Raw genomic sequence first — 14,045 nt, forward strand, 5'->3', positions numbered from 1 at the left:
CTGCTATAACTCGAATAATATAGACCACGAAAAATATCAAGGATAGAACAAGTAGAACAAGGAGGCGAAGCTTCTAATGTTAGATGCATGATTTTCACGTTAAAATGTGATGCCACATCCTTAGTCATCGGACATAGCCCTTGCAATATTTTTAAAATTGTATTCTAAATAACATTTCTAATTATATATTGCACGCCGCATGCACACATAGTGCACACAAACAACAACAATGTATCTAGGAATTAGCAAACTCGCCAAAAACACGACATCGCCAACTCCTATCTCATCGGTGAACGCCCTCAATTAGCCTCATGAGGGAATCTGCCAACGCAAAGCTGCAACGGTTGTGGCAAACACAAGTGAGACTAACGCACAACTCGATAACTTCATCAAAGGAAACAAAGTATAGGACCTGAATTTTAGTGGCAGCAATCAGGGAACCCTCCACACGGCCACCAACCATCTCGCCATCAGAGCCTCGAAATGTGATATTTAGGCCCTGACGTGGTTCGACTCTACCAGTTCTTTTGATGATGAAGTGGCCTGTAAGGTGGGCAATGGGAAAGGCTCCCTGCAGTTTGTGGAAACAATGCATTATAGCAATTTAATGCATCATATAGTCTGCAGATCGGGCATCCAATGCTGTTTCTTTTTTGAAGCAACATTTAAAACGTTTCTGTTTATGAAAACTAGTAAAAAAGAATATAGAATTATGTGGTAATCAAGAAGTTTAAAATGATATACCTAAAATGAAGACTGAAATGGGGTGACATACCTCAAATGATTTTGTTAGTAGTCTGGTAGATATGGCTGGATTCAAGACGGATCCAGTTGCTGACAAGACAACTCCGAGATATTCTTGAGAAGGCCGGGGGATGTTCCTGAAGTGAGCCAGGATAGTTTGAACAACATCCTAGAAATGAGAAAGATAAGAATTACAGTTAAATTGAATGAATAAATGATCAGAGTAAAATGAGATATGATTCACAAAAAGAAATCTAATCACAAATGCAAATAATCTACTAGCTTTCACGTTTACGGAAGATAGAAAGTAAATTAGACAGTGAGCAACTGACCCTCTAAACTATAGCAAATTGAATGCACTATATAATATGATCAACTCTCAATAAAAGCCAAGACGAGGTAGAACTACTAAGCTACATATAGTAAGTCAAATGATCTGATGCTCCCTATGGTGACAAGTAAGACCATTTATGGAACGAAAGCTCTAGACGCCACCAAAGTGGACTAAACAAGAGGGCTTGGGATTGGACCCTCCCCCTTCAAACAAAAGCTTGGACGGCACCAATACCACGAGTAGACAACCAGGTGAACACAAAGTGGACCGAACAAGCTTGATACCACATTACAATCTAAGATTGGGCCAAAGTCACTCAATCGGGCTATAATGCACATGGGTCAACCCACACTAAAAGATTGAATCCAATCAATCAGCTAGTCTAACCCATAACCTTATAAACTCATATGTTCTCTCTTATATTTTCAATGTAGGACTCTTAACATGGGTCAACTACATCTTTCTTTAACTTAATATTTGGGAACCAAATTGGCATATTGCAAGAATGGACAGGAAATGAACCAAATTGCCAAGTATTAGGACAAAAGTTGCAGCAAGCTTGTAAGAATTATGAGCAATGGGAATCAACAGAAAGACACCTCTCCAGCATTAATTGAAAGGATGTCTTGAACGATGCGCGTTGGGCTTGGGGGCTCTGGTCCTGCAAAATAAGTATATAAATTCGTGCTGAAAACCCAAGTAGAAATTAATGTGTGTGTGTATTACATAATACATATATTACATACACACATAAGGAGGTGGAGCTTCTGCTCTTTCTACAATATAATTGTCTTCATATTTTCATAGTTAAACCTCAAAAGCAATTATAATTAACAAAAAGAATTGTGCTCAAGGAAATTTCTCCAGAAGCAGGACCTATTTCTTCCCTTCCAAATTACCCACAGCAAGCACAAAGCAAAACCTATTTTTTCCCTTCGTTTGGCTAGATTGAGAGGGCCCATAGAATGATTTTGTAAATATACAAGGAATTTATTCAAATAGACACATTTGCTGCTATTCCTATAACAGAATTTCCTCATCTTCCTTCTCTTTTGAAGATTTTTCAGATCCTAAGTTCTAACTTCTAAAGGCAAATTAAAGGAAATGAAGTATACAGAAGTGATTTAAGCCGACAGATTGAAAGAAAAACATATAGATAAGCAAAATGCCTCCAGTTGTTTGTCCTGAGGATCTCCTTCTTCTTCTTCTTCTGGGCAGTTCCATATCACCATCAATACGAGCTGGCACTGCAAGAATCATTTTGTAATAATCATCCGGTTTAGGGCACGATTCCATAAGGGGATGGAGCTTCTAGGAAGGAGGTGGAGCTTTTGGGGTTAAGATTTTAGGGGAAGAAAGCGAAGCCTCTGGGGTGTTCTGAGTTTAGGGCAAGGAGGCGGAGCTTTGGGGTGTTTTGCTTTTAGGGTAGGGAGGCAGAGCTTCTAGGGTTTTGATTTAGGGTAAGGAGGTGGAGCTAAGGTTCTGAGTTTAGGAGAAAAGGCGGAGCTTCTTGGGTTCTGGAGAAACACACTCCTAGATCAGACTCTCTTCTTCAAGATGAGTTTGATGGAACCAACGGCACCCTAAACGAAGATCTGGAGAAGGAGATTTGACCGAAAAACAGCCTAGATTGTGCTTTTAGTGTTGGATTCTCCTTAAGGAGGTGGAGCTTTTAGAGCTAGACTGTCCTTAAGGAGGCGGGGCTTCTGAGGTTCTAATTTTACGGCAAGGCTCCTTAAGGAGGGGGAGCTTATAGGGCTGCATTGCACGGTTTTCACGCTGAAATGTAAAGTTACATTCTTATCCTTCCGTTACAACCCCCACCCCCATCCCCACCTCCAATTTTGTCTTTTGTAACCTGGTTGCATTTTAGCTTAATATAACCAAATAATTCAGCAAAAAAAAAAAAGAAGAGGCTTTGCAATGCTACTAAATCCAGACAACCATATTAGAAATAGTTTTGGTAATGGAAAAAAGGGAAATTTATTAAATGGTACCAGAGCAAGAAGGGAAACCTATTAAAAGATAATCGACTGCCCATTTCTACTACTTGCACAAGGGAAAAGAAGTCAAATTCAAAGATGGATCTCTCTAAAGGTATATCATTCATTGCCAATCCTAAAATGCTAAGTACATTAACACATTAGCAATGCAAATTAAAGCAAAAAAGAAGACAACCTAACCAAAGAAATTATCAAACTTTCCGACAAGTAAAAGATCCTGAGCTAAATATACATTACACAAACTACTGGAAAAAAGCTACCGGAAGGAAATTTATTACTCCATTTATTAGCGGTAAATATACATTATCAGTAGACAGAACAAAATGGGAAATTTACTAAACCATAATCTTTTGGCCTCTACTACAAATCACAGGGCAAAAGGAAATGAATTTGAAGGTCAATCCTTCTAAAGGTATCATTCATAGAATCATAGCCAATCCTTAGAATTCCAAACGCACTAAGCCACTAATACATTAAATAGAAAAGAAGCAATACATTTTTTTACCAGAAAAGAAAACTACCCAATCCAACCAATTATCAAATTTAAGAAATTTTGTTATAGGTAAATATACATTACCATAAATACCAGAAAAAAAAAAAGGAGGAGAAATTTAATAAATGATGCCTCTACTACTAATCACAGGGCAAAAGGAAATGAATTCAAAAGATCAGCCCTTCTAAAGGTATCTTATTCATTGCCAATCCTTAGAATGCCGAGTACATTAACAAAAATTATTTATTTATTAAAAAGCAATACAAATTCGAGGGATTTCGTCGTTTTGAGCAAAAACAAATACTACCTATTGGTAAATAACACTACAATAAATACCAGGAAAAAAAAAGGAGAAATTTATTAAATGGTAATCTGCTTGCCTCTACTACTAATCACAGGGCAAAAGGAAATGAATTCAAAAGATCAGTTCTTCTAAAGGTATCTCATTCATTGCCAATCCTTAGAATGCTGAATACATTAACAAAAAAAAAGAAAAAAAAAAAGAAAAAAAAGTAGTAGAAGAAGAAGAAATGCAAATTCGAGCAAAAACAAATACTACCTAGTCGAACAAATTATCAAATTTCAGAACAAATATAAGATTGAAAACTAAAACATACATTACACAGCCGAAAAAGGCCACCAGATATCCAAAAAAGCAGCATTGCAGTGCTCCGACAATAGGATGAAGGTTACACTGCAAGAACAACGACATCATCATATTGCAGATAAAAACAATACAAAGAAGAAATGCAATGTAACCGCTTCTTGTTTGTTTTGTCGTGTAAAAAAAAAAAAAAAAAACTTACCTTTCTTCCATTCGAATTAAATTTCAGCACTTTGCAGAAAGATATTTCAAACACAACAGTCTTTCTGGGGAAAAAATTGCAGAAAATGATAAAATTTCCCAATTTTCTTCTTGCCATTGTCTGGTGGAGTGGTAGATTGTGGAAGGCAAGGGTTCGATATTGAAGCATGATCAGTTGAATTGACTAATTTGCCCTCGTATCGCTATGTTTTCCCGGGGGTAGTTTGATAATTTCGGTGGGCAACTGCCTCGGGTATGAAACCCGACATGGGCGGAGTGTTTTTGAACAAAGGTGAGATCTTTTGCAGCTACGCCACGTTTCTGAGAGCTCGAACAGGAAAAAAAAAATGGCGTCGAACGCAGCGGTGCCGTTCTGGAGAGCAGCGGGGATGACTTATATCACGTACTCGAACCTGTGCGCAAACATGGTGAGGAACTGCCTCAAGGATCCTTACAAGTCTGAAGCTTTGAGCAGAGAGAAGGTCCACTTCTCCATCTCCAAGTGGATCGATGGAAAAGCGGAGAAGCCTGGTAAGCATTCGTTCTACGCTTGTCTTGTATCGATTCACAACATCGGTTTCAGTTTTGAATCTTAGGCGTTTAATCAAGAAATTATCTGATGCGATTTGATTGTTTGATTTGGTTTCTCTTATTTAGTTCTGATGGTTGTTATTCAATTATTGCACAGCATTTCTGTTTCATCAGTCCTGCTATCATATTAAATAAGTTTAATTGATAACCTATTAATTCTTCTCCCAAAAGTTTGAATCCTCAACCGAGCATTTGGGTCTTGGAGGATGTAAATCACGGTTACGAGCAGATAGGGCCAAATGGCAGTACGCACAAGGATCTGTCCACTTTGGGCATAATATCCAGGGGGCAATAACTATTAATTCTAATATGTTAAAATGCATGCCCACAAAAGGCGAAATCCATTGCCCCGGGCCCACACTCCGACCTGACAATGTGCGTCCAAAAAAACTGTGGAGGGTAAATCACGGTAACTCAGTGGTCCACTCACAATGTGCTGGGTGCCACCGAGATGGTGAAACATTGCGGTTGCCCGGGGTTGATCCTGCATCCCGCCCACAGTGTGCCACCTAGGAACCAATTGAGCTACCCACGGGTTAATTTGTTCAAATGCTGAAAATATGATTAGATGTTTTGCTATCTTTGTTGGCTGTTGGGGTTTGGCTCATTGCTACTAAATGGATGTGGTTATAAGCTGCTCATTGCATTATAGTACAGACTAGAGTAGTCAACTGCAGAATTTAAAACATTAAGAACTCCATTACTGTCCTTTTATTGATCTTTTTCTTGCAATGTATAATTCACTTTGATAATCGTGTTATGATTTGTATTGTCTGAAAGTTGTTAACATTGAACTGTTTGTATTGAGATCTGCGTTATATTGTGCATGATAGACTGATATTGTGCCTGCTTTAATCAAGTGGAGCTGCTTAGTTTTGTTATCATGTCTTCTTTCCGAACTTTGAGTCTAGATAAATAGATTACATGGATATATACCATTTTTCTAGTACGATTTATCTTTCTTGTGTGATTTATAGACTATTACACAAGAGTAAGGTTTATCTGTTGACCACCATCGAGTACTGATTACGAGTTTCCGTTGGTTTGCTTCAATAGCTATCCGCTCGGACACTCCTGAAGCATGATATTGATCTTGGGTGCTCTGGGCTCGAGTGTTCGCCTTTGAATTCCGCTGGCATTCTTATAACATGCTCCGCTCCCTCGCACACGAGAGGCTGGAAATAATGTAGGTGATGAAGTTGTTGGCGAGGGCCGGGGATCTTGATTTTGTTGACAAATAATTGGATCATAATAGTTTTACTGGCAATTGTGTCCATAGAACATTGTGTTTGATTCATTGGAGTTATTGTTTTCTCCATCTGTGATTGAAGCACAAATGAAAGTGCCATAACATACCCTTTTGGTGTTGGCCTGGGGATCTCCTTTTTGTTGACAAACAATTGGATTTAGTGGCAATTATGTCCATGTAATAATGTTTTTGATTCATTAGTGTTATTGTTTTCTCCATCATAGTGTTTGGAAAGCAGAAAAATAACTTTTGGAAAATGTTTTCGGGAAAATGAGTCACTCTAGAAAATATTTCCCTTTCCAGTTTGGTTGCATTTCAGAAAATTCTTTTGGTGCGTTTAGTTCATTTTTCGGAAAATGAGTAGAATTATTTTTAATTATTTATTTTAATTTATTATTATTATTATTATTAAAAGATTAAAAGATAAAACCAAATTTAATGGGTAGGTTGCACCCCGGTTGCACGGAAACAGGAAATGAATATTAAATTTATTTATAAGTATGTATTTACAACTATTTTTAAAAAATATTCATAAATATTAATTATTTATTAGGTTTTAAAGAATTTTTTAATCCTTTAAACATTTTATGAAGTTTTTGTTACTTTATAGGATAAAATCTAAAAATGACCAAATTTAAAGAATTTTCGTGCAACATAGCTTAATTGAGTGGAGTCAATTTACCTCTCAAATTTTGATACCTATAATTTAGAGGTTGATTACATTAGATTATGATAAATGTAATTTAGAGGTTGATTACATTACATTACATTATGATTATATTTATAGAGGTTGATTACACTAAATTACGATACTTATGATTTAAAAGTTGATTACATTATATTAAAATATTGAAGTGTTCAACGCTCTCTTTGGTTCTCCTTCGGGCTTCAGCGTTTCGTCGAGAATATGAAATGAGTGTATATGTTTTGTCGCATTGTCTTGAATAGCAACGGGCAACAATACAACAATATTACATATACGAATATACAATGTATATTACCAATTTACCACCTACCACTTACCATCCAACCGATCACCATAATTATTTACGTTATCATACTATTATTTATCTATCATCCTTTTCATCGCCATAATCTCATCCCATCTACAACCTACCACTTTTGTCGATTATTTATTTATGTATCTTTCAATAATAATACAATATTACAATGTGCATTAGACCACCTACCGTTAACAGATCGTTATGACTATTTACTCTATCCAACTATTATTTGTCTATCATCCTTATCATCACCCTAATTTCACCCCATCTACCAACCACATGTCCCTGTTACTCGACATATTGTCACTTATTGCCCATATTTATAAATTTGTATACGTAAATAAGATTAAAAACATTATTATTATTATTTTTTGTTCTTGTATACTTGTAAATACAAAAATAAAAAAAAAAATTCACTTATAATTATTATCTACAAATTCTTATCTCTCTCTCACACATATATAAACAAACAAACAAACAAATACAAAGATCGTATTTTAACATGCATATTCACCCATTTACACACTACATACTCGCCAAAAGTATCACTTACCTATATGCTCACCCTACATCGTCTGATCGTCATTGCTTACGCACTATTATAATTTATACGGAGTATTTATTATCATATTTAATACTTGCTATTTAGTTTATGTTTTTTCAAATATTTCTATTTGAGGGATATATATATATATATATATATATATATATATATATATATATATATATAACACAATTAAAAAATTCAAATTTTAGTTCAAAATTTTAAACTTATCAAATCAATAACTTATTAAATTACTCAAAATTTTAAACTCCATTTTTATTCAAAATTTAGTTAAAATAATATGAATAATTTTGTTCGACTAAATATTTAAAATATTTTTAAAAATGTTAGATTTGAGCAATATATATATATATATATATATATAATTTATACTCTTTAGTTTTTAATTCAAATATTATAGATAAATATATTTATAAATTATTATTACTCATTACAAATGAACGAATTCACCTAATCTATTATCGCCTATCAGATAATGACGATGAAAATCATCGTCATTAAAAAGATAAAATAAAAAAAAGAAGCAGCCACGGTATGTCCGACGTATCTATCTGGCGTTGACAGCGGTTCAGCTGCAAAAAGACTCAATCTTTATACTTCATTTCTCTCTCTCTCTCTCTCTCTCTCTCTCTCTCTCTCTCTCTAGTCTCTATAATCCGCCAACAAAAAGCAACAAAAACTAGTTCTCTTCGGGTTTTTTTTTTCTTCCTTCCTTCTTCAACAATTCGTTTTCTCAATTCTCATCCATGGCAACGCCTCTTCTCTCGCCGTCTTTCAGCTCGCAAGCGTAGATCTAACTGCGTGCTGATCAGATATTTATGCTGAGCTTTTTTTTGGAGGATTAGCTGTTGAGCGACCAGAGTCAACAAGGTGATTATGGCAACGCTGAAGTCGTCTAGGTCAAGAAATTACGGCGCCGGGACGCCAGCAAAAGGGGGCAACAGAGACACCGGTCCGAAGCTCGAGGAGAAACTCAACGTCTTTAAAGCCGATAGCTTCGACGCCGATGGTTATGTACAGTCCAAGTGTCATTCTTTGAATGAAAAGGTCTATTCTTTTGCCCTGTCTCTTTACTTCTGTTCTAAGTTTTGGTGAATTGTCTATTTCCCATGTCGGAATTTACTGCTTGTCATTTTCCTTTTCCTTTTTATTTTTATTTTTATTTTTTATTTTTTATTTTTTTAAATTTTATTGTGAAAGTTTGTACTTTGTATGAATTTTGCTAAAATTTAGCTGCATTTTGAATGTTGAAATTGGTTGACTTTTGAATGAGTAGAAAGTTTGTTGTGTGTATTCTTCTGTAACGCTTGCAGTTAACTTTTCGTTTGTGAAGAGTAAAAGATGTGCCTGCCGTTTTTTTCTAAGTCATTTCCTGTTCAAACCATCACTGATTCAAAATTTTAATTTTTATGTGCTATGATTTTGTTCACATATGATGGGAACTGTCTGGACAGACAGACTAAGCATATTGGTAATAGTTATGACATTTTATCCTTTTGGAAAAATTAGATTAATTAGGCAAAGAATATCTAATCTAGGTAATACACATAACAGTTTCATTAGTTAAAGCGTTTCTTTCTTTTCACTCCATGTTTTGTGAGGTAATGTTATCATGTGAATTGATACATAAAAGGAGAAACCTAGATTAGAAATACAACAATGTTGACAAGTATACATTTTGAACAGTTTTGAAAATAGAAGTTTCGATTATCTAGTTTAACTTGAAGATCTTATACAGGAGATATGATTAGCGGCACAAGACTTTGTCCCTTTTCAGCTTATTCAGTTGTGCATGTTGATGAATTGACTGATCGTTTAACCTTTAAGATCGTTTATCTGTATCTCTAGTGTATGCCTGGAAAACTTTATTGCCATTTATTATGAGTGTCTTGATGTGTTGCAAATAAAGCCAGCTTTTTGAGGCAGAGTATAAACTTTTGTATAGTTTCTAGCTCTTAATGCTATACTGCTATCATCTATCCAGCCTAGTTGGAACTTTTTTTTTTTGATAAGTATATAGTGGCAGGCTATGGAAATTCTTACTATTCATTATACACTAATATTGATGCTGGGATGTCTTTATATTTGCAGGAGATTAGGCAGTTATGCTCCTCTCTGTTGGATCTAAAAAAGGCTTCTGCTGAGGAGATGCGCAGAAGTGTCTATGCTAACTATACTGCTTTCATTCGGTAAGTTATGATTTTTAGCTATGTAGACTGGCCGTTTCTTTTAATCTTTTTTTTTTTTGAAAACTTTAATCTTCTCTATTGGCTGCAAATTACATAGTATAACACCTGCCTTTAAGAAGCAAAAATATTTAAAATATAACATGGCTCAGAATGAATCTTCAACAAAATCTTCATTTTGGGCAAAGAAACAGTTTGAACTGCATCATAAGACTGCAAAGCAATGGAGGAGTATATCTCTCTCTCTTGCTCTCTCGAAGCAGTAAAGTGCACTTGTTCAACATGCTTTTCTCCATAACTTCCTCTTGCCATTAGTGATTGTGATTTTGATTACACTTTCACGGAGGATATCTTTTTTTCGCTGTGCATTTTTTCAATTCTTATTATGTTAGGCACTCATTTCTTCCATTTCTTTGTTCATTTTGCATTTGCAGCACATCAAAAGAGATTTCAGATCTCGAGGGTGAGCTTTCATCAATGAAAAAGCTGCTATCTACTCAGGCTACTTTAATCCATAATTTAGCTGATGGAGTTCATGTTGATTCTTTATCTGAAATTGATCCTGATAATGTCACACATGACACTTCCAATGATGAAACAAGTGAACCTTCAGATCTAGAGAAATGGTCAACAGAGTTTCCTGATTACCTTGATGTTTTATTAGCTGAGAGGAGAGTGGATGAAGCCTTGTCAAGCCTTGATGAAGGGGAACAAATAGCTTCTGAAGCAAAGGAAAATGGAACACTAAGCCCCACAGTCCTCTCGTCAATACAAACTGCCATTACAGAACGTAGGCAAAAATTAGCGGATCAGCTCGCTGATATTGCCTGCCAAACTTCTACTCGTGGTGCAGAGCTTCGTGCTGCTATTTTAGCTCTCAAGAAGCTTGGTGATGGTCCTCGTGCGCATACTTTACTCCTCAATGCTCATTATCAGAAATACCAGTACAATATGCAGAATATGCGTCCATCAAGCACCACATATGGAGGAGCGTATACTGTGGCGCTCTCGCAATTGGTATTCTCTGCCATTTCCCAAGCGGCCAGTGATTCATTGGCTATTTTTGGTAAGGAGCCAGCTTATACATCTGAGCTTGTAATGTGGGCTAGTAAGCAGACCGAGGATTTTGCTCTCCTTGTTAAAAGGCACGCACTCTCATCATCTGCAGCTGCTGGGGGCCTCAGGGCTGCTGCAGAGTGTGTTCAAATAGCTTTTGGACATTGCGCATTGTTGGAAGCTCAAGGACTGGCACTTTGCCCAGTGCTGTTGAAGCTCTTTAGGCCTAGTGTTGAGCAAGCACTGGATGCCAATTTAAAACGAATTGAAGAGAGTACTGCTGCTTTGGCAGCAGCTGATGATTGGGAACTCACATATCCTCCAACCTCTATGCGCCAGTCTTCAGCATATCAGCATAAGCTTTCAAGTAGTGCTCATCGGTTTTATTTGATGGTTCAGGTAATAGTTTTTTCTTCTTGCTTTTTTGAGTACTACTGACTCTGTTACAATGCAGTATCTGTTCATAACTACTTTCTCAACCTACTGAAGCACAAAGAGTTAATACCACATCCATTAAGGCTCAAACTCACAACCTCCCATATGGGAGAGCAACTTGGTGCCACTAGACCACAAGGTCCTTGGCTTTCTTCTTGCTTAATGATAACAAAAATGAAAATGTTAGACCTAGTGTACAAGACTCCAATTCATGCAAGCTCTCGAGAATGAATATGCATGCTAACTTACCTCTTTTGAGTTTTGATGAACAAAAATGGGAAGTAAATATAGTTCTATAAGAGAAGGCCTAAGTTAGATTTCCGCTCTCATTACACTTCTCATCATAGCCGCTTCCATATTCATTGTTGTTACGTGAGGATCTCAAGTGAATTTCGTCTTCCCTCTGACATGTTACGTGTTAGCATGCAGCTATACTATTATTGCTTCTAAGGTCTATTTTTAGTCTTCTTGGTTCAAAATGACATCTTTTAATTGATTATGCAGGATTTCTTTGAGGATGTCGGACCTTTGCTAAGTATGCAATTGGGCGGAAAAGCATTGGATGGTTTATTTCAGGTCTTCAACTCTTATGTCAACACACTCATAAAAGCATTACCTTCTTTAGAAGAGGAAAACAACTTTGATGGTTCTGCAAATAAAATTGTCCGAATGGCTGAGACTGAAGCCCAGCAAATTGCTTTGCTCGCAAATGCATCCTTATTAGCAGATGACCTATTGCCCCGGGCATCCATGAAGCTTTCTCCCTTCAATTACAGGGATGAACCTCAACGAAGGACTGATAGACAAAGCCGTCATCCTGAGCAAAGGGAATGGAAAAGGCGTCTTGTGAGCACTGTTGACAGATTAAAAGATAGCTTTTGTCAACAGCATGTTCTTGACCTAATTTTTACCGAGGAAGGTGATAGCCTTCTTACTGCAGAAATGTATATAAACATGGACGGTAATGTGGAGGATATAGAATGGTTCCCTTCTCAAATATTCCAGGTAAATCTTTTCCCTGGTTCCTTCATTAACATTACTTTATTAAAGTATTACTTGTTTTAATAGATTACCAACTTAAGAATATCCTCATCCCATGAAATATTATCCAACTTAAGGATATCAACTTCCCGTTCTATCTCAAATGGTAGATTTTTCATCTGACTTTTATCTAATTGATTGTGGCGCCATCAGGGGCTCTATATAAAGCTAAACAGAATAGCTGCCATAGCTGCAGATATGTTTGTGGGACGGGAAAGGTTTGCAACGTTGTTACTGATGAGACTCACAGAAACCATTATCTTGTGGCTTTCCCAAGACCAGAGCTTTTGGGATGATATGGAGGAAGGACCACGACCTTTAGGCCATGCCGGTCTTCAGCAGGTTTACATTATTCATATTCACAGCTTTTTGTATGTTGCTATCAAAGGTAGAATGTGGGTAAAAATAAATAAATCGAGAAATTTATTCACTTTTTGTATTCATTATATTGCAGTTCTATTTGGATATGACATTTGTGAGATGCTTTGCTTCCCAAGGACGCTACTTATCTAGGAATTTGAACCGCATCGTCAATGAGATCACATCTAGGGCATTGTCTGCATTTGCTACAACGGGGATGGATCCTTATAGGTATGCTCATAATTTACTTGACCAAAACGCCCCGCATTCAGTTTATTTCCATAAGTTTCTCTTTTTCATCCTCACCCCAACCAATCGTCGAGTGTCTTGGTGTCAACCTAGGGTGTATTTTTTTTTTTTTTTCCCCGAGTACTACTGACTCTATTACAATTCTGTATCTGTTCATAACTACTTTCTCAACCTACTGAAGCACAAAGAGTCAATACTGCCTCTACTGAGGCTTAAACCCACAACCTCTTATATGAGAGAGCAACTTGGTGCCACTAGACCACAAGGTCATTGGCACCTAGGGTGTATGTTAACATGCGCAACTATGCAAGTATATATGGACAGAAATTAGTTGTTTTTGCTTGTTTTGGTAACCATTGGCTATTTTGACAGCATTCTTCCCGAGGACGACTGGTTCACTGAGATTTGCCAAGACGCGATGGAGAGGCTGAGCGGGAAGCCCAAAGCTACCAATGGGGAACGAGATTTGAACAGCCCAACAGCTTCTGTCTCGGCGCAATCAATATCCTCTGTGAGATCTCATGGGAGCAATTGATGTATACTCATCATTAGACCTTTGTAAAGTATAGATGAACATATTCATTGCATGCATATAGATTTTGCAATACTTTCCATAGTAAATGCTCCATGCACTGTTGCTCTCATCTTGCTTGACTAGGACAACTGTTGTGACCCCAGACACTGTAAATGGTAATGTGAAATCTACATAGAAACCAGTTGCCTCCTTTGTAGTGTTTGTCTGCAGTAGATTGATGTTGATTCACCATAGAAACCATGTTATTAAAAAGTAGAAACAAAATTAAGTTTTATTGGGAGGATAGGGGGTTGAAGAGGCTCGAGAGAAATCCCCGATCACTATTTGATGTTGTGCACTTAGAAAATCTCACGTGATGGGTGTTGAGCATATAATCATTAATCTGCAATCCAACC

The 14,045-nt window shown here is 36.7% G+C and overlaps 2 protein-coding genes and 2 long non-coding RNA genes across 8 annotated transcripts; 2 read left to right on the forward strand and 2 right to left on the reverse strand.

The window, feature by feature from the left end:
- Positions 1-66: 66 nt before the first annotated feature.
- On the reverse strand, positions 67-4,657 carry LOC109187531 (AT-hook motif nuclear-localized protein 4-like). Of its 5 annotated transcripts, none has more exons than XM_019337752.1 (7): positions 4,381-4,545; positions 4,192-4,268; positions 2,248-2,325; positions 1,678-1,739; positions 776-913; positions 413-571; positions 67-335 (listed from the first exon to the last, which is right to left on the reverse strand). In XM_019337752.1, exons 3-7 carry the CDS (start codon positions 2,300-2,302, stop codon positions 300-302), a joined length of 450 nt encoding a protein of 149 aa, XP_019193297.1. In that variant the 5' UTR covers positions 2,303-2,325; positions 4,192-4,268; positions 4,381-4,545; the 3' UTR covers positions 67-299. The 5 variants fall into 5 exon arrangements, 4 of the variants coding, with proteins under 4 accessions (XP_019193297.1, XP_019193298.1, XP_019193295.1 ...); XM_019337753.1 differs by having other exon boundaries at positions 4,377-4,545; XR_002055275.1 differs by lacking the exon at positions 2,248-2,325.
- LOC109187533 lies at positions 4,652-6,437 on the forward strand. Its single transcript, XR_002055276.1, has 2 exons — positions 4,652-4,910; positions 6,027-6,437. It is a non-coding gene; the product is annotated as an uncharacterized LOC109187533 (long non-coding RNA).
- A 1,985-nt stretch (positions 6,438-8,422) lies between these two features.
- LOC109187525 (exocyst complex component EXO84B-like) lies at positions 8,423-13,840 on the forward strand. Its single transcript, XM_019337744.1, has 7 exons — positions 8,423-8,835; positions 9,880-9,977; positions 10,409-11,429; positions 11,970-12,470; positions 12,660-12,848; positions 12,961-13,097; positions 13,488-13,840. The coding sequence occupies exons 1-7, from the start codon at positions 8,665-8,667 to the stop codon at positions 13,648-13,650; spliced, it is 2,280 nt and encodes a 759-aa protein (XP_019193289.1). The 5' UTR covers positions 8,423-8,664; the 3' UTR covers positions 13,651-13,840.
- LOC109187534 lies at positions 11,599-13,480 on the reverse strand. Its single transcript, XR_002055277.1, has 3 exons — positions 13,393-13,480; positions 13,120-13,204; positions 11,599-11,612 (listed from the first exon to the last, which is right to left on the reverse strand). It is a non-coding gene; the product is annotated as an uncharacterized LOC109187534 (long non-coding RNA).
- Positions 13,841-14,045: the final 205 nt, after the last annotated feature.

This window comes from Ipomoea nil, unplaced genomic scaffold (genome assembly GCF_001879475.1).
Source record: "Ipomoea nil cultivar Tokyo-kokei standard unplaced genomic scaffold, Asagao_1.1 scaffold1421, whole genome shotgun sequence".
Lineage (NCBI taxonomy): Eukaryota > Viridiplantae > Streptophyta > Magnoliopsida > Solanales > Convolvulaceae > Ipomoea > Ipomoea nil.

Bases quoted from the DNA above. Each gene is read 5' to 3' on its own strand.
- LOC109187525 (XM_019337744.1), top strand. From the start codon at position 8,665: ATGGCAACGCTGAAGTCGTCTAGGTCAAGAAATTACGGCGCCGGGACG. The intron at 12,471-12,659 runs GTAAATCTTTTC...TGGCGCCATCAG, and splicing joins TCCCTTCTCAAATATTCCAG to GGGCTCTATATAAAGCTAAA. The intron at 13,098-13,487 runs GTATGCTCATAA...CTATTTTGACAG, and splicing joins ACGGGGATGGATCCTTATAG to CATTCTTCCCGAGGACGACT.
- LOC109187531 (XM_019337750.1), bottom strand. From the start codon at position 2,374: ATGGAATCGTGCCCTAAACCGGATGATTATTACAAAATGATTCTTGCA. The intron at 1,740-2,247 runs GCATTTTGCTTA...CTTATTTTGCAG, and splicing joins CTCAGGACAAACAACTGGAG to GACCAGAGCCCCCAAGCCCA. The intron at 572-775 runs GTATGTCACCCC...CACAAACTGCAG, and splicing joins TACTAACAAAATCATTTGAG to GGAGCCTTTCCCATTGCCCA.